The following is a 23,494-nucleotide window of genomic DNA, read 5'->3' as shown; positions in this document are numbered from 1 at the left end:
CAAATATTAAACTAAAAAACCATCCAAATCACATTTTAAATTTGAAACTATTTTAGCCCACCTGTACCATTATTTTAAGAAAAGAAAGAATCTCACTTCATCAAGAAAACATGAGGTTGTCACTTCCCCATTGAAAATATGAGGTTAGGGAGGCTATAAATAAATGGAAACCCGATATTGTCTTTGTGCAAGAAGTAAAGCTTAGTGTTACCCACCTTGTTTCTTCTCTATTCAACGCTTGGAGAGGTGTTTTTTTTCTCCATACATCGCATATGGAAGGAAGGGGGTTTGTTATTGGTGTAGCTTCTTGGATCAATAATTTTATCATTGATAAAGGGGAGGAACCATCAAACAGTTGTGTGTGGATTCTATTGTTTATCAATGGATGAATAATTGGTTTATGTTATGTTTATGCTCCTACTATAACCAAAGAAAGATGTGAATTGTGGGAATGGATGAATAAAAATTTACCCCAATATGTTTGGGTGATTGGTGGTTATTTTAACATGCTAGAGTATCATACAGATTACATTTGCCATAGCCACCTTAAATTAAGTAATGGTGAATTTGATAAATGGTGTTTTTGCCAAAATTTTATTGGTGTTATTGATTCTAATCACAAAAAAAACTCTCGAGCTATGAATATAACTAGTTTACTTGGACTAATTGTAGATTGGGAGTAGATAGAAAGCTTAGTAGATCAGACAGGTTTTATATCTCTCTCAATCTGCATTTATTGTAGGATTCCAGTGGACATTATGTGAAAGTTGATTATTCTACTTCATTATCTGACTATTTTCCTATCATCTATGTCATTTCAAGGGATGATGTTAAAGAATTTAATTTCCATATTCCTTTCAAAATGAATGCTTCACATCTTAAAATACACTCATGTGTTGCAGCCTTCATAGGCATATGAAACTATATTCCTAAACCAAATGAAGGAGAATCTTATAGGAAATGGTGGCATGATGTCATATGTAAATGTGCTGAATTTTTACGATCCTTTGGTAAAAGATAGGTTGATCAATGAAAGAGGAAAGAAAAATCTCTTCAGAGAAAGTTGGAACTCAATAGAAAAATTATTTCTTCAAATTCTTACAACATTGCAATACAATCTTCCAGAACTTCTTTAGAAACCTAGCTTCATAAACTTGATATTTACAAGATCCAAGGGGCCAAAATTAGAGCTAGACTTCATTGAATTATGGAAGGTAATAAAGGCTCAAAATATTTCTTTAACTTTTCAAATTATAAATATAAGAAGGAAATGATTGCAACTATTAAAGATGAGGATGGCCATGTCCGTACAAATCTAGAGGATATTAAATCATTGTTTCACAATTTCTATGAAACACTTTTTAAAGAGGATCACCATTAGCATGATGCTCAAACTATTTTCAAATACCTGCTTAAAGACTTCATACCAAGAAAGGTAGATCAGGATTACAACAAATTTATTAATAGGGAGTTATCCATAGAAGAATTGAAACATGTTGTGTTTGCTATGGCCCCTAACAAAAGCCCAGTATTTGATGGGTTGTTGGTTGAATTTTGCCAAAAAAATGGTGCCTCACATCAAGGAAGACTTTGACATGGTTTACCTTGAAACTTTGGAACAAGTTTCATTAGGGGTTGATATTAGCAAGAGATGCAAAGCGTCAAGTTCCTACCAATGGTTAAATGATTTAGATGTGAAGTTGATAATATTGTGTAACATTTACTTGCATTTGATATGTTGTGTTGATGGTTAAATGATAATAAAATGAAAGCTTTTCCAACATTTAAGTGATTTTTCTCCACATTTTTTGAGCCTGAGAGCTCACTACACAGGCCAAACAGATATTAAAGAATTTAAAATACAAATAGTGTTTAAAATTTCATCAGGCTGGCATTGTTGCCGCAGATTAAAATAATACATGCTCAGATAGTTTCTCTTGTTTAAAAACCCCATACAAGGAAATAGGAACGAATTAAGGGGTGGCAAACAAATGAAACACATATTCAGAGCATTGGACAACAAAAAGTTGGACACGTGGCATATAGGGATGACTTAATTTTCACATTTGACATTTATTTTATGTAGACTTGGCATTTATTTTATGTAGACTTGGCTTCTCTTTGGCACATGCTTATGGTTACAAATCGATATTCCCCAAATTTTCAAACCTTAGACAAGGAGAACATACACTGAGCACTGAAATCCCAGACAGAAAACAGAGAAATTATAGAGCAGCGCACGAATAAGGTAAGCAAAATAATTCAAACTGAGGAGCCTGCGTAAGATATCAATTCCAGAGAGAGTAAGAAATGTGTAACGAAACAGTGTACAAAGGGTCGGGGAACTTGGTCCTTGAAAAATTAACTAGATAACCTTAAATGGTTCTCCACTCTATGGCTACTGCAGTGTAAACTAACCTTTTTCTTGCTTCTTACACTTCTGCACTATAAAATAACATTGGAAGTGAGGGTAGTTGGGTGATTTTTTTTTCTGAGTTACGCTCTTTTCTATGGCACTACTACTACTCATGGCGGTCCGGTAAGAGTTGTTGCAGAGTGTATCATTTACAGATTTAAAGTTCTTAATGTGTCCTCTAGTTTGCTTTTGGTTTTAATTTAATGAATTGTTTCTTTATACTGGTTCAAATGTCATTGTTCTAGCTTCATATAGTTAATTATTTCTTTTCGTAGATTACTCTGGTATTTGTTATCTTATTAAAAGAGGTTAATTTGAGGGCTTCCTGCTAGTCCTCTCTGCTTTTGTTTATCTTAACTTTGTCGATTAGATTTTCAAATTGCGCCTTTTTTTTATATACGGTGGGAGACAACTGATGCATGCAAGCTCTAAAGAAAATTCGGTTTGAGGGAGTGACAAACAAAAATATACTGGATAGCAAAACTAAAATGACCAAAGTAGCTAGGTTTTTCAAGAAAAAATAAAAAATAAAAATTCTAAGTGATACAGAAAAGCATTAAGTTTAAATTCAAGAGTTTAATGACCAATAAAGTATGTCAATTTGGAGTGGAGTTTTATTCTGCTTACCTAGTAGCAGAGGAAGTAATTGTGATTTCAGACCAGGGGGTGATTCTTTGTATTCCCTAGGGTTTTTGTCTCTAGCCTTGACAGGTTTTGATCTTGCAAACAAAATACCTTGAAGAGAAGAGGCTAGAGGTATCATGTATTCAAGATAACAAATATTGATAATTATTTTTACAAAGAAAAGAAAATAAATCTAGCTATATAGTGAGGGAAAACTACTCTCTAGCAGAAACAGGATGAGCCTTGTTCTCAATTTGGAGGAATATGGTAATGCCATGCAAATTCATCAGATTGGTAACTAATCTTTTCTCGTTTACATCTAGTGTCACAATTGTTTCAAAGTGATGAGAAAAAGGAAGAAATATAATGTGTACCAACAAAGGATGTCCATTCAGATTGTTCAATACTGCTACCCTGTTGAAAACAATAGTTAATTGAATCACTATGCTTGCAACCAATTGTAATGCCCATAACAATAAAAAGTGTTATGAATAGGACTAGTCTACATCCAGTTGTGAGGAAATGTGAAGTGAAAATTTGTAAAAATAAGTCTTCAAGAACTCTGCAGGAAATATGAAGTGAAAATTTGTAAAAATAAGTCTTCAAGAACTCTGCAATACCTTGCTATGCTGTCTGCACCCATTGTGTTTTTTGTCGTGTTTTTTATTGGTTCCACTTTCTAGATTGTGCACTCTTTGTTATTTCGTATTCAATGGAATGATTTTTGCAGATTATTAAAACATTATTAAAACAAGTGGTTGCATCTGATTCTGTCTTCAATGGAATAAGATTTTGTGGTTGCATCTGATTCTGTCTTCAATGGAATAAGATTTTTCTAGATTTCTATAAATTGGTAAAACAAGTGGTTGGATCTGATTGGATTTCTCTGCTTTTGTATTAATGAAAGGTTAGATTTCTAGAGACTTCCTCAAAACTATAGAAAAAATAAATATTTACTTCAAAACATAAAATAAAATAAAATATGCAATGATTGTTACTTGTATAAGCCAATAGAAATAGAATCAAATAGTTTTATTTAAATTATTAAAATATGAATAAATATTAAAACTATTGAAAAACAAACAATTTTTTTAAATTCGGTAACGTGATTGGTCAACACAAAAAAAAAATTGCATTTAATAGATGCATAAGTATCCTAAGGGAAAAATGTAGATTCTATTTTTCGATGGCATTCGATTACACTCTTGAATACTTCATACAAAATAATTGTCAAAGCCTTAGCTACAAGGATTAAACCTTTGGCTAAGGGAATAGTTAGGCTTGAACAAACTGGGTTTCTTGGTGGAAGATATATTTTGGATAAGCTAATTTTGGCTTGTAGGACTAGTGAATGGGCACAATAATCAAGGCAGGATGCATTAAATTAGACTTTGACAAAGCTTATGATAAAATGAAATGGAGTTTTATCATCAAAATGTTGCAATATCTGGGGTTTGGACCAAATTTGTGCAAGCATGTTCAAATGCTATTTAAAGATGCTAATGCTCATTTGGTGATCAATAATTCATTGACTAAACCATTTTTTTTGCAGCATTATATTATGCAAGGATGGCCTTTATCACTTTTTCTATATGTTTTAGTAGTTGATGCTTTGGGATATATTGTACAAAAGTATAACCTAATGAATTTGATTAAAGACATTCCTATTACCAACAATGCAGTTGTGTGAATTCACATTTTGTTGATGACGATTTGTTTTTCATTCAAAATTCTAAATCTAGAATCAATAATGTTTTGGAGGTTCTTAATTTATATTGTTCTATATTGTGACCAAAATTACCTCACAATAGAACTAAATTCTCGTTGATACATTCTGATCCAATTCCTCATTGAATTCCTAAGCAATGGAAACAAATTAAACATAGACATGGTGTATTGGGAGTTTGTTTATTTGATAGTGAATTGATTTTTAACTAAGCTAAAACAACAAATTGTTTACTTGCGAAACAATTTTCTTTCATGTTTATTACTCATCATGTTAGATGCCTTCGAAAAAAAAAATGAGAATATAAACAAAATCATGTGTCAATTCTTGTGGAAATTGAGAGGGTAAACAATGTTCCAAAACAACCTCTTCCTTACATTGTATTCAACCCCCAATTATAAAGGTGGGTTGGGTTTATTGGATCGCCTTATTTGGAAAACAAGGGGTCTATTTAGTAACTAAATGGATCATGAGAGATAGGGGGTCTCTATTTAGTAACTAAATGGATCATGAGAGTGATCTAAAGAGAAAAGCAATAAGAAATCCTAATTCGTCACCACATTGCTAGTGCGACCATGAATATTAAGTGACAAGGTGTGAGAAATCCTAATTCGTCACCGCGTTGCTAGTGCGACCATGAATAGTAAGTGACAAGGTGTGGGCTCGATATTAGAACCTCATTTCCACTATAATCTATTTGGAAGCCTTGGCAGAATTGAAAAAAAGATTCGTTCCAACATGTAACTTTTGAACTTCTTCCATTTGATAGAATAGACTAGTAGAGTATCATGGGCAATCACTAGATTTGAACTTCTTCCATTTGGTAGAATAGACTAGTAGAGTATCATGGGCAATCACTAGCTCTTATCTTTAAAAAAGGTGTACAATAGTTTGAGGAAATTTGGGATTTTGATGAAACTTTTTGTTTAAATAATAAGGTGTTCATAACCTTTGATTAGTTTGAGGAATTTGTGGGATTTTGATGAAACTTTTTGTTTAAATAATAAGGTGTTCATAACCTTTGTTAAATCATTAATGTTTGTTCAACTTTTTATGAAAATTTATACACCTTTGAAATGTAATATCCTTAAAGATTGGTTATGGCACTAAATTCCAGAAAATATATATCTTAATCTCCTTCCAAATATGAGACTAAATTTCAGACTCAATATAAAAAGGAGATGCAATTTTCGAAAAAGATAAGTATCCTAAGTGCTCAAATCTAGAAGTCGAAACTGAGCTAATGCTGTCTAGAAGTCGATGATTCATTCTTCATTTTAAACTTCTTTTTGGAGATAGATTGAAAGTTGCTAGTTTAGACAGATCCAAAGTTTTCTTATATATGATCTTTTTGCTGAAGTGGATTTGTAATGTCTGTATGATCTTTTCCTGCAGTTCCTTTTATTTTCTTTTTTTCTTTATATATGATCTTTGATCCCCATTAGAATAAATCACTAGAGTAAACCGACTTTTCTTCCCACTCACCCTTCGGAGATGAATGAATGCCCCAAGAATCCTTTCCATTCGACATCAACCAAGTGTCGAGGATGCTGCAAAGCCTACAATTCTATGGATGCGTTCATTAATGCGCCCCAACACCCTCAATTCGGCTGTTTTTTTTTTCTTTTTTGGGTATTATTTTCAGCTTCTTTCAATATAAGGAAAAAAAATCCTAGAGTTGGGCATCATCTGGGATTTTAACATCCTAGATTCGTGCATATGTGATTTTTATAAATGCTAGCTCTCAAGTTCCACTAAAAACTACATAAAATTATTGAAATGATTTTTTTTTTTTAAATTCTCAATCGTCAAAGAGGTGCCTCATTCGGCGAAAGATTTCTAATGCCCGACTTCCATAAGAAGTATTTTTACAGACCAAATTTTGTTCAAGATTTTGGTTTTTTCATGAATTGCATCAAATTCATTTATAGTACAGATCAATTGAAGACTGTGCTTTTAACAGACCAAAATTTTGCCTTCCACAATAATGAGTTCGGATTTTTCTGGAGTTGAAAGACTACAAAATTTCAATTGCAAATCATTTGCAGGAATACAAATCGCACGAAAGACCAAAAAATTTCAACCTTCACCAAAAAATTTTAAAGTACAGCACTTGCAGAAAGACGAAATCCAGTAACAGACTAAAATTTAGCCTTTCATAAAGATTTTGTTGGATTGAACCAAAAGCATTTGAATTGCAGGACATTTAAAAAACCCAAACTTCAACTTTCGAAATTTTCTCGAATTACGCCAAAAACATTTTAATTACAGAACATTTACAGGAAAAAGAAGTACACTGACAGACAAAAAAATTAAACTTCCACTGTAATGATTTAACATTTTTCTTAAATCGCATCAAAAGCTTTTCAATTACAGAACAATTGCAGAAAGACAGGTGCACTAACAGACGAAAATTTAGCCTTCGTAGAAAATGAGTTCGAGTATTTCTCGATTTGTACCAAAGACATTTCAATTACAGAACATTTGCAGAAACTTACATATCTCTCGTTACCAGAAGTACTCTCAAATAGCTTCTCTATCTCGTTAAATCCAGGGGACGAGAACTCAAGTAAATCCTAAGCATTATATTCGGATGTACTCCATCTCAAACACAGGCATAATATTTCTATATATGGCTGTTATACAGCACAGAGAGGGGAAAACAGGGAGCTTAGGCAATGTTAACTTCAATAGTCTTGGGTTTCTTGGGCTCGGGAGGAGGAAGCTTCGGAACAGTCACACTAAGCACTCCATCGTGACAGGTAGCAGAAATGCCCTCCGTGTTAGAGTCATCTGGCAGAGTAAATTTGCGCATAAATTTACCGACCCTGCGCTCCATTCGGGTGTATTTTACATCCTGCTCCTCCTCCCTCTTTCGCTCGCCGCTGATTGTCAGCACATTCTCGTCCTCAACCTGAACCTGCTTGCTCACAAACACACAGCAACCGCTTCGTTAGTCTCAGAAGCGAGGGTTTTCAGCCCTTTTTATACTACACGCGCACAAAAAAACAGGGTTTTTGAAGATTTAAAGGGAAAATACCTTGATGTCCTTGTTTTTAAGGCCCGGCATGTCGATTATGAAGACATAGGAGTTAGGATACTCCTTGACATCAACAGGAGTAGAAGCCATGGCCTTTGTGTCCCGAACATAAGTACGCGTAGGATTGTTGAGAAGCTTCTCCATTTCATCGGGAACACCTAGCAATTGATGAACGGTGCTTAACAGGGGATCCATCTCTTCTCACGCCTCACAACTCTGCAATCCAATCAAATTTCATTTCCTTTTTCCAGGATCATTAAATTGAAAAGACATTCTTCATAAATTACAGAGAAATCACAAATCTATGACCTCGTAACGAAGGGGGCAGAGCACTTACCAGGTCCGTGAATCGCAGTACAAAATGCAGAGCAAATAAACGCTTTGAAAGATAATAATTCTGATGAAATTCAAGAAATGATGCGATGAGGAGAAGAGAGAAAGATGGGCATTTAAATATGAAATGCGAGGCCGATATGGAAGATACCAGAGCTGTGTAGCACCTTCTGGACATTTCTTCGTTTCCGTTCCCTCTCGCAACTGGCAGGTGACGTGGCAGTCCATCCTCTAGCAAGCGAGACAAATTCTCCGCGCCAAACTCGAACACGTGTGATGTGATTATTAGGAGGTAACATGTAATGAATTATAGTTTATGTTAATAGACAAAATATAAAGGTTTATAACGACAAGAATTTGCACCGTTAAGAGGTGCAATGGCTGCGCACTCGCAGAGAAATTTGGAGAATATTTTAATTGATAGGGAAATTTGGAGAACATTTAGTCACAAGAATTTTTTGATTGAGCTTTTCAACTTTAGATTTTGATATATTGATAAAAAAAAAAGGTAAAGATTGCTGACTATTCACATATTGATTAAAAAAAGAGTAAAGAACATGTTCAGAAACTTGCATATCTCTCATTATCACTATTCTTCAAGGACAATTAAGAGGGTTCGGATAATATAGTTGTAGATAAATTCAGCTATCGAGAGTTGGACCTTACATGAATGGAATTCAAAATTTTGGTACAATCTTATTATGATGAAATTTACTCACTTCTTTTAACTTATATTTGATTTTAAGTGTATTTTAAATGAATGGTTTAGTGCAATTATATATTGATAAATGAGGTAATTTTGTGTAAAGTTGAATCTTTTTATGATGTGCTGCGTTCTTTCATTTACATTCATTTTTTGATTTATCGCCTCTCTATTATTAATCTTTGCATTCATATGATTCTAATATGTCTACATTTATTATACATATGCATGCACTCACATCCATACATATATTACCCACCTTGATATTTGCTCCTTGTTGTTCTATCTCGATCCGACAATGTGTAGGATTGATCATACACTATATAAAAAATTGAACACCCAAACTTGAATGTTGTCAGAGCCTAGTCATTTTATTCTAGCCTTGAATCAATCAATATATGTGTTACGTGATTTATTACTATGTAGTAGTAGTTAAGGGCATTCAATGTGCATTATTTCACATCAAACACTTATGAATTAATATTCACACTTCAAAGAGAAATCATTCTATGACTCTTTTAATTTGGACCACTAAATGGAACCTTAATTTTCCTTAGAATCATGGAACATTTATACGATTAAAATTGTCTTTGATCAGTTCTACCATTATTGTGATTGTGCTTATGATCTAGTAATTTCCCCATGGTATTTTTAAATATCACCAATCCTTAACATTCTTGATCAAAGGTTACTTTGAAGTGCTTAAGATGAGTTTGTAATATGGGAGTATCAATAGAAAGAGGAAGAAGACCACATCTTATGGAAGCAAAATAAGTGGGATATTGTGGAGCATTAGCTAAATATTGAGGCATTGCAGCGTGTGAAATATTGTAAAGGGTGTGGAGGCACACTAAAGTGGTATGGGTGGTAATCATCTAAATGGTTCGACTTTGAATAAAAAGTATTGAATAGTGGAAATTGACTAGCTTAGTGGTCAATTAAGGAGAATGAGGAGGTGTTACTTCTTCTTAATTAGAATGAGAATTAACAATCCAAGACAAAATTTATGTATGTCTATCCACCTCTAACATCCTAACACAATCCACTAAGGTAGTTATAAGCTCCTTAAGAGCATATATAGATTGTCCAACTTAAGGGTTTTGAGGACCCTAATAGGTATGAGATTGATGTTTGGAAGAAATTTCATCACTATGACCTATAAGGATCTAACCCTCTTGTGTCAGATTTAAACCTCCATCACCTTCATTTTAGAAGAGGTATTGGGAATGGCTTTTCCTGAAATCCCTTAAGAAGACAATCAAGCACTTTCATTAACTCTGAATAACCTCCAAAGCTTTAAATTCTAGTCTATAAATGTTAGTTTCTATATAGCATTGTGGGGAGGGGTGTGGAGGGCAAGAGGGGTGCACAGGAATCATATTGAAATAAAGGTGTGTCCCTTAGTCAAAATTTCACTGAGGAGTGTGAAAGATCTCAAAAGATTGCTTCTGGGCATGTTGGAAAGTAGGTGACTCTTTTAAATTTTAAATGCCTTGAATCTTTGTTGTTAGAAATTAGAGACAAATACCAATGCTTGACAAAAGAAAATAATACTAATTATAGGAAATTATATTAATCTAATTAGAAGAATACTTGCAAAATTAAAAAAAATCAATAAATTTCAATAGAGAAATAGACACATAACATAAAATATACCCTAGGAACCTTCTAACAAATCCTTGCCTCCAAAGCACACCCAATATATTATTAACAACAAATCTATTACAATATAGTATTAATGCTCTTTTAGAACCAAGTGAAGATTAGATTTGTCATCTCCAATACATGCTCTCTATCCTATAAACAATCCAATAGCATAAAAAACATACTTCCAAAGACATATTATAATGGCACAACCAAGAACAATGAGAGATCAACATTTTTATCTAAAGAAAAGACCCAATAACATAACCTTGGCTTCTAAGCTTTTTCTTCACTCCAATATCCTATCTGAAGAACTTTATATATAGACATGGATCAACAAGGAAACTTAATTTTCTAATCAATGTACTTAAGTGTCATTCTAAGTTTAGCAAGTACATTTGGCTCTAGATCCAAGACTCATTACAACCTTCAGTGAAAACCCGTATGACTTAAATTAATTCTCCTACTCAAGATGACATGTCTTCATATAACCTCTAGTTCCTAATGTTACATACAACAACTCACTAGAATAATTAAAAAATAAGATGCCACATTATATACATTAAGTATCATAAAAAAATCAAAATTCTACAAAGATAATGATCTATCTATTGTCATAATATCACTCAAAACATAATGCAATATGCAAAATATTGATTTTGCTCACTTAAGAAATTGTTTAATCATTAAAAATATGTCTAAACTGGGTGACTAAAAATATGATGTGACATGTTTTACAAATATAAACATGTTTTTATAAAATTTTGTTAGATTGAATGACAAGTATATTGATACATATGTACATTGTACTTGAAGACTAATATATTCTTGAGCCGCTCTTTGATGGTGGAGTTTTCAAGAAATAATTATCTATGAACATTTGTCATTATGTGTTAATGTTTTATGGTTTACTAATTTTATTTGTTACTATAAACTTCCACAAACATTCTTATAATAGATAATCCAATGTTGCATACATAAAAGTCATATTTGGATAACTTTTAATAATAACTTTTATTTATACTTTTTTCACCTTATTTTACCAACAATAAGATTCAAAATGCTCATGTGAATAAAGATAACCTAATAAAAAAATATGAAATCATACAAGATATACAAAATATTATTGACAATGAGCCTAAACATTAGAACATCAAAGAATAATTAAGAACAAAAACTTTAAATATGTAATTAATCACTGAAAACAATTAAATTTCATATCAAACTTATTAAAAACTTAAATAATATTTAATAATAAATAAATCAATAAAATTCTATAATGAATGTCATTATTATCTTTTCCAACAACTAACTATTTGATTATATATTCTCTTATGATATAAAATTTGTACTCTGAAAGAGAAATTATAAGTTCAATTCTTTCAAAAAAAATCAATACAGTACACCTTACTTGTAGCACACTTAGATACCTTTGTATTCAAGTAGTCTCATACCCATATTTATCTTTCTTCTGTGATAATCCTAGCAACTAGCAATTGCACCTTGGTGTGCAATGGGTACGCCGAATAGGTGTGGAAGGTTAATTAGAAATACATGAGGGTTCTATTTTTTTGCATACATTTGTGCAATACATGAGGTCAATTTTTAGGGGCAATTACAAGCTGATGTTTGTGTAAAAATGGTTTCAATAGAGAAGTGATATCTTTAAAACAATTTGCATCAACTTACATGGATCTAAACAAAGGTAAAACAAGCCCTATGAATTAGGAAGATAATCAATTTCCATTACTGATATGCTTAGTTATGTTTGCAAATACGGGAGAGAGAGAGGAAGAGAGAGAGAGGGGGAGAGATATAGAGAGATAAAGAGGGATAGAGAAATTGATAGAGTAGAGGGAGAAAGATAGAGAGATAGGAAGATAGAGGTAGAGAAAGATATGTATAGGAAGATATAGAAAAATAAATGGAGAGATAGAAATATAAAGCGGGTGAGGTAGGTATGGTAAAGAGGTGGAAGAGGTCAATTAGGAAAAAAATGGTCTGTTTTGTGCATACATTTGTGTAGTACATATGATCAATCTCTAGGCTATGAATAAGTTATTAAATAAAAGAGTAAAACTATTTTTTTAATCATTTAGAATTCGAATATTAATAAACTATGTACTTAAAATATAATAAATATATTATAAAAATGCTAATAAGATAATTTTAATATTTAAAATTAAAAAAATTATAATATTAAAGATAAAGATAATAATATTGTTAAATAAATCAAATTTTAAAAGTTATAACGGTATTTAAATAAAATATTTTAAAAAAATTAATTCTTATATTAGAAGGCATGGGTAAAACCAAACTTAGGGGAAAAAAGAAAAACCAAACTTAAAAAGTTAAAAATAAAATGACATACTTTTAAAAGGTAAGGTAAAATAGTTAAATATAAAATGACACACTTTAATAAGGTGAAATGTTTTTTTTTTTTTTTTTTGTTATTTATCTGGGGAATTGTTTTTGGGAGAGAAGGTCTTAAACAAGAGTCTCATATAATTTTCTTTTGTCTTGTTTAAAAACTTGCATTGACAATGGTTGTCTTGACAAAAAATGATGCATGTGGCACATTTAGAGATCTATCTCAAATAAATCTTGAGACTAATTCAACAAAGTGAAATGTGTATGCCCCAGATGCAAAGATGTGTGCATACGACTTCAACAATGGAGGTCAACTAATAGCGATGCTTGTGTGTGATTACTACTATGAAGTATGCACTAAGTGCTACTAAGTGTTCTTTTTTACTTTATTTCTTTAAGCCTTATTGATTGAATTGATTTTTTTTGGTTAGAGGCGGATTAGAGTTTACAATATAAAAAAGTACAAGTGTTGCCCAAAAAAAGACCATTTTGAACATATAGGATGTTACTATGTGTCACCCCATTTGAAAGACAAGATTGTAATGTGCTAGCATTATAGATGTTAGAAATGTGAGGATGGGAATAGGGATGGATGTTTAAATGTGGATAGGTTTATTAGTGATATTAAGTTCAAGTTGGATAGTTTGGTGTCCTAATAGTCAATAGTAGACATATTCAAGTTTAATAAATAAAGATATAAAGATTTTTTAATTGACTACAATATACAATGGGTTTAGATGCAGTTTTTTGTGTTTCTATGCCTACATGTTTAGTTTATTACCATTTTAACTTGCTCTTTTGAGTTATTTTTCTTCAAGTGCATTAAATATTTAAGGAAAATATCAAAATACATTGACATTATTTTTAAGATAAATCTTCATAGGTATCATTAGAATGAAAATTGATGACCTTCAACTAGAAAATTGAGTGGTATCTATTCTACCAACTCAACTTCTCCATATATTAAAGGCTACTTCACAAATTCAATTTTTTTTTATGGGTTGTTTTCATTCTTCTAGTGCATTAAATATTTAAGGAAAATATCAAAATACATTGACATTATTTTTAAGATAAATCTTCATAGGTATCATTAGAATGAAAATTGATGGCCTTCAACTAAAAAATTGAGCGGTATCTATTCTACCAACTCAACTTCTCCATATATTAAAGGCTACTTCACAAATTCAATTTTTTTTTATGGGTTGTTTTCAAAATGAATGACAAACAGATATACATACCTTCCATGAAAGGTGTTTTCTTTCCTCTTGACATTGATAATAAAGATATCATGCATATATTGGAAAACTACTTTTAACAAATACAAAGTAATCAAATTATACCAAATGTATTGAAATTCAATTGCATGGCTTCGAATTTCAAGACATTTTTTAATGAATAGAAATTACTTGTTATGATTGTGAATGGTTTATGAGGCTATTGTCCCAATATGTAGTTTAAACACACTTAGCAATAAAAAAGTAAGATTAAAATTTATTAATTAAAGATTTTTCAAATTTACAAATAAATATGAAAAAAAAAAAAATTTCGATGGGAACATAAATATGAAAAATAAAACATTTGAAAAAAAACCTATTCATTATAAAAAAAAAAATTACTAAATTGAATATTAATATGATATTTTAAATAGTAAATAAATTAGTATAATTTATTTTAATAATTTTTTTATCTTATTTATATTACCTATTTAGAATTATTTTTAATTTTTTGAGTGTTATTTTATTATATTAGTATTTAATAATATATAAATGTAAACAAACAAATGAAATCAATTTATAATATTTATTGAGTTTTCTTTCTTAATCATAAATTTAAAATAAATTAATAAAATCATTATTAAAAGATAAATAAATAAATAAAATCTATCATAAATTAATTCTAAAATAAATAAATAAAAAATAAAAAATAATTTTGAGTAAATTATTTATTAAAATTATAAATAAAAATATCTTAAATCTATTTCAAAATAACCCAAAAAAATATTTGTGAACAAATTTTAAAATAAAAATATTTAACAAAAATTATTATAATTTAACTAATATCGTAAAGTTATTAAATAAAATAATAAACATTCTTAATTTTAATTAAAAAATAAAATAAGTACAAATAAATAATATAATTTAAAATTCTATAAAATATATTACAATAAAAACTAAATTGATATTTAACTAATTGCACCTTGGTGTGCAATGGGTACGCCGAATAGATGTGGAAAGCCAATTAGGAAAAAAATGGTCTATTTTTTGCATACATATGTGCAATATATGAGGTCAATTAGTAGGCCATTTAAAAAATGTTGTTGCTCGTGAGATAAAGGTATGACTGAAGAAGTGATAGGTTCATTTGAATCCACTTACAGGGATCGAAACATGCCTGAAAAGAAAACCTTTGAATCAAAAAGATAATCAAAATCCATTACAGACAAGCTCATGTTATGTTTTCTATAAGGAGAGAGGGGGGAGTGTAAGAGAAAATATAGGTAAGCGGGTAGATATTTGTGGTAGAGAAGGGGGGAAGATAAAAAGATGCAGAGAGAGAGAGAGAGAGTAAATATGGAGAGATAGAAATAGAGGTTCAAATAAATATATGTATATACATTTAAGAAGAGAGAGAGAGACAAAGATGTCTATAAATAGAGGGAGGGAGATAGATAGAGAGATATTGAGGGATATGGTAAGATAGGGAGATAAAGAGGCAAAGAGTGAGAGATAGAAAGAGTGACAAAATAAGAGAGAGGAGATGGAGAGATAGAAAGATAAATATATAGGAAGTGATATATAGAGAAAGATAGTGAGGGATATGTATATAAAGAGAGAAAAGGAGACATGAAGGGAGAGATGGAGTGAATAAGAGAGAGATATAGAGATAATGAGATATAGATAGAGAGAGAGGTAGAGATGAGAAAATAGAGATGAAGGAGCAAGAGTGAGAGATAAAGGAATTGATAGAGATAAGTAATAAAGAGGAAAGGATACATGAGAGAGACATATAGATATAGAGATAGGGAAGAAGGAATATGGTGTTGTGTATGAGAGAGCTAGAGAAATATAAAGATAAAGATGTGAGGGAGAAAGTGTGTGTGTGTGTGTGTGTGTGTGTGTGTGTGTCAAAGAGATATTGAGATTGAGATAGAGGGAGAGAAATATATAAATAGATCAATAGAAAGGGGGAGAAATAGAAAATAGAGAAATAGAGGGATATAAAAAGAGGGAGTGATAGGAAGAGAGATGGAAACACAGAAAGAACTGGAGGGAGATATCTTGTAGGACAGATAGAGGTAGAAGAGAGAGAGTGAGGTGCAAGGAGGGATACAATGATAGAGATCAGAGATAGAGATGAACTTAAATAAATATAAAAATTGAATCATTATTCAAAAAATTATATAAAATATTAAAACTAATTATTATAATATAATAATTATTAAAATAAATTAAAAATAATTTAAAAAAAAAACTATATATTTTTTCAAAGACAATTATATTTATCAAAAAATTATTTAATATTTATATAATTTAAACAATAATATTGAAAAAAACTATATAATATATTAAAACTTATTATTTATTTGATACATTATATAATAATTATTAAAACAAATTAAAATTGAATAAAAAATAAAATATGTAACTTATTATTTATATATTTCATACATTATATATTAAAAATCTCTAATAAAAAAATTTCAAACTTAAAAAAAAAAAATAGATAATATAAAGGGAGAAGAAAAAATTAATATTTAAACTCTTATTCCACGTAGCATTGGAAAAGTCTTAAAAAAGTTTTAAATAGAAGAAGCACTCGTATTTGAATCCCATTGTTCGAGTAAAAGTTGCATGTTTCCCTAAGATCGTATACTGGCTCTTCGAAATATATTTAGTATGATAAAAGCAACTGCCAATGTGAACGGAGATACGGTAGAGGATTTTCTTTAATAACGTTTCTTTCGATTTCCGTCTTTCACGCGTGAGAAAGGAAAAACGCGTGATAATTTATTATTTGCACATATATTTAAAAAGTAAATAATAATATTATTTAACTTTTCATATAATATATATAAAAAATCAATTATATATATTATAATATAATAATTTACTTAAAAATTTATATTTTATTATTTACATATTATATTTATTATATATTATTTAATATATTAATTATTAAAATTTTAAAAATTCAAAAAAATTCAAATAATTTATACGTTAAATTGATTATTTTTATATATATCATAATTAAAATTAATAAGAAATCTGAGTTTTGAAAGTTGAAAATTTAATTAAACATATTCTTAAAGTATTGATAGGGATTAAAATAAAATGCCTGGCGTGGAAAATAGATCAACGAAATAAGGCTAAACCGGTTTAGAAGTACCAGGAATTAAATAGAGTATTATAAGATTCATAAATTATTATTTTCATCGTAAGACCACCACCAAATCAGCACTATCTAATTAATTTATTTAAGAGGAAGATAAATAAATATTAAAAATTCTAAACGATTTTCATTCAACGTCATGTCAATGCTCTTACTTACCACTTGCATGAAGCTGTAATCGTTGGACACGGTGTCAGTTCGTTCACTGCACTTTTAAATGTCTGCATTCATTAATGCAGTATACAGTACGAAGCGCACGTAGAACAAAATCGAAACAATCGGTATGTGTGAGGAATATAATCCTATAAATTCACGCGTTTTAAAGTTTTGGTTTTAAAAAAGCATATTTAATATCCCCAAGTTTATCAGCACATGAAGCCGTAAAAGTACTATCTGACATTAACAGTGCGGTTCATAAAGGCAGGCGATGACAGAAGTTTTCGGGGAAGCAAAATCAACGGGAAAAATGATCCAATGGTTATTCTCATCTCAATCGTCTTGCACGCCTCTCGGGAAACGTAGATCATTGATAGACAAAATCAGCTCGGTGCATTCCATAGTAAGAGACGTCTTCGGCGTAAAGATGTTCGAGAGTGGGCCCCAGGGGTTTCTATTGCTTCCGAAAATATATGTCTATGCTCTGTCATATCATTCATTGGGGAAAATAGAAATGAAGAAATGTCGAGAAGGTGCCAGAGAACTCGTCTCTTCCCTTGCACCAGCAGATTCGCTATATAAATTGCCACACATCGATCTTCCTAATCATCTCTCTAGTATTTCACAAATATTTCTAGTTGTACATTGTAGACATTTTCCATTAACCTCCTTTTAAAGCGTGCCTATACTTTTGCTTCTTCAACTGCAATCAACAGACCTGGTAAGTGATCTGCTCTGTTCCTCTCAAGGCTTTTGATTTGTGTTTTCTCTGTGTTTTGTGAAGAAATTATTTAGCATTTGAATGATCTTGAATAAGAAGATGATGAAAATTTATGCCAATGCAGAGCTGTGAGAAGAGATGGATCCCCTATTGAGTACTGTGCACCAGCTTCTGAGCGTCCCCGACGAGATGGAGAACCTCCTTAATAACCCCACGCGCAATAACGCCACGCGCACTTGTATTCTAGACACCAATGCTATGGCTTCCACTCCCGCTGATGTCAAAGAGTTCCCTAACTCCTATGTCTTTATAATCGACATGCCCGGCCTTAAAAGCAACAACATCAAGGTATTTCCCTTGTAAACCCTCGAAACCCTAATTTTTTTTGCATCTCTAGGATGAAAAGGGTTCGATTTCCTGGTCGCTAAGGCTGTGGTTGCTGTATGTTTGACAACAAGCAGGTTCAACTACAGGATGAGAATGTGCTGACGATCAGCGGAGAGTGAAAGAGGGAGGAAGAGGAGGATGTCAAATTCATCTGCATCGAACGCAGGGTCGGCAAATTTATGCGTAAATTTACCCTGCCTGAGGGCTGCAATTTGGAGGGCATTTCTGCTAGCTGTCACGATGGAGTGCTGAGTGTGACCATTCCCAAGCTTCCTCCTCCAGAGCCCAAGAAACCTAAGACAATTGAAGTTAAAGTTGCCTAGACGACCAGCATTCCGGACTCTGTCTTTTCATTTCCAATCTGGTAGTGCAGTCATAAATATGCATACTGTGAACACTATTGTGCGTTTAAATACGAAATTTAGTGTTTTGGGGTTTCGAGATTTTATATTTTGGCCACCTGATTTCCTCCATAGGTGCAGAGATATGTAAAAGTTTCAGTGATATAATAATGAAATATAATTCTGCCGAATTTTGAACCTATTTCTGTAACTGGAAAGGTTAAATTTTCAAAATTCTACACCAGGGACAAATTATTTATAGTATAAAAAACATGAACAGAGTAGTCGCCTTGTCTTTGATGTGATACAATGTTCAGAATAGATATTCAGGATTAAATTTTGTCAATTTTGTATGCAAATATTTGGCAGTGCCGTGTGCAAATTTACAGAAGTGGCATTTAAAAATATTTAATTGAAAATGACAGAAGAATTGGCATTTAAAAATATTTAATTGAAAATAACAGAAGAATTGGCATTAGGGCCATTCAAAAAACCATAAACTCAAACCATAGAAAACACAGCGATTTCTTTTTGACATGGCTTCTCTTGAGGAGCTTCCTTGCCCATTCCTTGGAGAGGAATTTAAAGAGCTCCCTGTAGTCTTCATCCTCATTTCCTTTACCTTTGAGTGTGCTTTCATGCAGTAGACAAAGAGTCGTTGCAGAGTTCTGCACGACATTCAAAGTAAACCTAGAGACGTTCGGCAGCTTGTTCTCAATGGCCTCCATTCTATTGGTAATATCCTGCAAGTTTTCAAACATGCCATCCACTTTCTTTTCCAAGTCGGCCAGTTTGCCATCTGCTTCTTCCTTGATGTTGCTCACTTCCTCCACCACCATCATCTTAATAAACCTGAGAGTAGGGGACGAAGAGTTTGCCTGGGATTTGGGGTCGGCATCTGGGCTCATGGAATTTTTTGGACTCTCAGTGGGGGGTTGAAGTGGACTAAAACGGGGCCACATTGTTAGAAGGGATGGAATTCCCAGTTTCATGGGATGAGGAGGGGTCCCTTAAGGATTTATCAGGGGGGTTTCGACGCCAATCTCATAGAGTGGCGGGGAGTGTTAGCTTCATCCATAATCTCCACATCAGAGTCAATTTCCTAGATTCTCACTTTCTTGGGGGGTTTTGAATCCTCTGAATAGCACTTTTTATTCTTCTTACTAGAGGAACCAGGTTCGGGCAACTGAGGAGGGCTTATGTCAGGTTTATCAGCAGCTATGGTCAGAGATTAACTTTCAGACACATTCTAGACAGAAATCATGCAAGGGGGGCAGAGGGCCAAGTGGAAATTGTAAAGGCAAAGGATAAAGCCTTGGTGGAGAATAGTAAAGTCCTTGCCTTTCTTCTTAGCTTCCACAATATCTCTCACATTAGAATCCATATAGTGCAACAGAAAAAAAGGAATGGAGATAAGATCTTTATTCCTAAGATGGTTAAGGAAAGGAAGGTGATAGTAGTAGAAAACCCCATACCGTCCTTCAAGGGTGAAATATTTCAAAATGATGTAGTAGACCTCATCCCAAGGCAGCGGAAGCTCTTTCTGGTTGAAGCCGCCAGCCCTCTTCACAGGGTTCTCCCCATCACGAAAAAACTAGTTCAGGTTGGTGGTGTCCAAAATGTTGCTTTATTTCTTCCATTTCCTACCCTCCATGGATAGTTCTGTCGACTGAGCAATCACATCTTCGTTGACTTCGAACAAGATACCACCCATAGTGACCCTTATGTCCTCCCAAGAGACCACTAATTGCTTTGGTAGTCTCTTGTCGTTTCCTTTCATGCTCTCCATGAATTTATCAATGTCACCTTTCTAGCAGACAAACCAAACTGTCACCCTGGCTTTGAATTCATCTGTTTTGTCAGGTTCAAGTCTTAGTTTGTCACCCCCCATGGTCATTTATTCCAGCTTAGAAGAGAAAATGAAAAACAAGGCAGCAAAGATACAGGCCCGAACCAGAGAAAAAGTGGAGCCGAGAAGAAGAAAACTCAGCCAATTCTGGAATAAAATCATGCAATAATCATCACGATTATTGCAAGTTGTGTTTAAACATATCTCCCCATCACGAAATCTATTACACTCGTGTCAACCATCAATCCAACCAATGTAATTTAGTCAAGCCCAGTTGTTGCTTTTATTGTTGCCAATGACATTCGTCCGGATGATAAATAGAAAATTGTCTTTCCCGATATCGGTACTACACTGATAAATATCATCATTATCTAATCCCCCTTGAAGCTGATGACAAAGCCATATGTAGCTACGTGGCAACCCCAACCCATGGTGGAAATTCAAAATTTGAAAATTTGTTCTCTTCATCGGATAGCAATTATAAAGATTCATCATAAGACTTAGTTTTTTCTTTTTCCAAAATCTCCTTGGTGGTCATTGGCAGCAGATCAGTGTTCCTCCAGGATTGTAAGTCATTTTGCAACCTACCCACAACAACCATAGAGTCAACATCAACATTCCCTTCTCTGAAAATGTGGCGGATAGTGAAATAGTCAAGGTTAGCCATAAACATTCTAGCATCCCTCAAAATAGAATCTGATGTCATGGAAATGGGGACAAGGCAACAACAAAGTTCAATGTTAATAAGTTAGTTTCAACCATAAAAACAAAACAAAGAACTAAAAACCATTCCAAACATATCAAGAGAGATTTCAAAAAGCATGAAAGAAGTTTAACAAAATAAAAGAAAGGAGAAGAGCCTCCCTAAGATGCTTCCATGATGCCTTTTGATGCTTCTCCCTTGTTTCTCTCCTCTCCAAGTCCCAAATGAGTGTAGCTCTCAACTTTTAGCACTAGCCATGGATGCCATATGGAGATTCAAGATGGTTGAATATGATAAGCAAATACTATGCAAGAGTAGATAGTGATGCTATGAAAAAGCTCTATGCTAATGCCAGTATAACAACAATACTCTAAAATGCTTCTTTTTGCTTGAGGAGAAGGGTTCTATTTATAGAAGAAATGGGGAAATGAAGGGTTAAGATTGAATGGTTTAATCAAGGGCCAAGTTTGAAAGTTGGGGATCCATGTGCACAATTGGCACCAATAAAATGGTGACAAGTGTCAACATAGGATTGGGTTGAGAGAAGAGGTTGGAGGCATTAAAGGCCTGAGAAGACCTCATGGTTATCTAGAAGGTAAGGGTCAAGTCTAAATTAAGATTACCCATTGGATTAAGAGTTAATCCAAGGATAAACCTTTGTGCAAATGTTTAAGAGATAATACTAGTCAAAGCATTAATGGCTTGATGAGACCTTTGGGTTGGGTAGAGGTTGAGTCAAAACAAATGTTTTAACCATGTGGGAGGGTTGAATTAACCATTAATGGTTATTGGAGACTTTGGGGATTAAGTGGTTGAAGGTTGAAAGCTTTCAAAGGTTATCCAAGACTTTGAGGGTTAATTTGTTGAACACACAAAGCATTAATTGCTTTTCAAAGACTTTGGAGTCTTTGAGAAGTGACTCCAATTTGCTTAGGAATGTGACAATATTTAGGGGATGGATTAGGCTAATTAGGAAGGGTTTAGAAGAATCTAGAAGGGGTTTAGGCATACAAGTGGATTTTGTAGGAAAATGCAAGTGGGAGAAATTTTGGTATTTTCAATTAAAATAAAATCATTTATTTCAATTAAATGGTGTAATTTGCATTTGGATAAATATTCAAATAAATATTAATTTATTTAAATGAGAAAAATGAAGATAAAGCATTAAAATGCTTGAAGACTTTGAGGGAAACCATTAAAGGCTTGAAGACTTTAAGGAAAACCATTAAAGTCTTAAGAAGATTATAGAAGGAAGCCATCAAGTTTGAAGACTTTAAAGCCATCAAGTTTGAAGACTTTAAAGCCATCAAGTTTGAATACTTTAAGGGAAACCATTAAAGGTTTCAAGTGGGTAAGGATAAATAGGATTTTAAATAAATAATTTATTTAAAATAGTTGTGCAACTTGCTTTTGTAGGAAAATACAAGTGGGTGGAGGATAAAAGTGATTTAAATAAATTATTTATTTAAAATAATTGTGCAACTTGTATTTGTAGGAAAATGCAAGTGGGTGGAGGATAAAGGTGATTTTAAATAAATGATTTATTTATTTAAATGTGAGAGGTGGGATTTTGGGGGTTTTAAATAAATATTAATTTATTTAAATGTGAGAGAAGATTTAATTAAATAAATATGATTTATTTATTTAATTAATGGTCTGAATTTGGTTAAGTGAATTAAATCAAATAAATTGAATAATTTATTTAATTAATAGGAGAAGAGGGTTAAGATGAATTAATTAAATATATTAATTTAATTAATTATTAATTGATGGTTAAATAATCAAATAAATATTAAATATTCATTTAATTAAGTGGACAGATTTATGTGACTACATTTGCCCCTCTTTGAGACGGTGCAGTTTATCGCGTCGTTTCAAAGAAAGAAAAATAGGTGTGAAGAAATGCCCCATAAAATGTAAATTTAATGGGTGGTATGCCCCCTCGAGAGATGGGCCGAATGTTATTTTGAAAAATCGGGCGATCTCTCGAAAAAGAATACAAAGTGGAGGGGAGGTAGAATAGAAGAAATTAGAACTAATGATGAAAGAATGGGAGAAAATGGAGTGAATATGAAGAAACAACAAGCCAGCG

General features: G+C 32.3%; 1 protein-coding gene and 1 pseudogene across 1 annotated transcript; one reads left to right on the top strand and one right to left on the bottom strand.

Moving 5' to 3' along the window:
- Positions 1–7,068: 7,068 nt before the first annotated feature.
- On the bottom strand, positions 7,069–8,301 carry LOC131065817 (17.1 kDa class II heat shock protein). The gene is made up of 3 exons (XM_058000457.2): positions 8,144–8,301; positions 7,807–8,022; positions 7,069–7,686 (listed from the first exon to the last, which is right to left on the bottom strand). Exons 2-3 carry the CDS (start codon positions 7,999–8,001, stop codon positions 7,438–7,440), a joined length of 444 nt encoding a protein of 147 aa, XP_057856440.1. The 5' UTR covers positions 8,002–8,022; positions 8,144–8,301; the 3' UTR covers positions 7,069–7,437.
- Positions 8,302–17,478: 9,177 nt separating this feature from the next.
- On the top strand, positions 17,479–18,832 carry LOC131065787 (17.1 kDa class II heat shock protein-like; annotated as a pseudogene).
- Positions 18,833–23,494: the final 4,662 nt, after the last annotated feature.

This window comes from Cryptomeria japonica, chromosome 6 (assembly GCF_030272615.1).
Source record: "Cryptomeria japonica chromosome 6, Sugi_1.0, whole genome shotgun sequence".
Classification (NCBI taxonomy): Eukaryota; Viridiplantae; Streptophyta; class Pinopsida; order Cupressales; family Cupressaceae; genus Cryptomeria; species Cryptomeria japonica.
Note: the sequence above shows the minus strand (reverse complement) of the source record. Positions and strands in the feature narration are given on the sequence as shown.

What these genes read in the sequence shown, in the direction of transcription:
- LOC131065817 (XM_058000457.2), bottom strand. Translation starts at nt 8,001, where the DNA reads ATGGATCCCCTGTTAAGCACCGTTCATCAATTGCTAGGTGTTCCCGAT. An exon ending in TTAAAAACAAGGACATCAAG is followed by an intron (nt 7,687 to 7,806) that starts GTATTTTCCCTT and finishes GTGAGCAAGCAG; the next exon opens with GTTCAGGTTGAGGACGAGAA.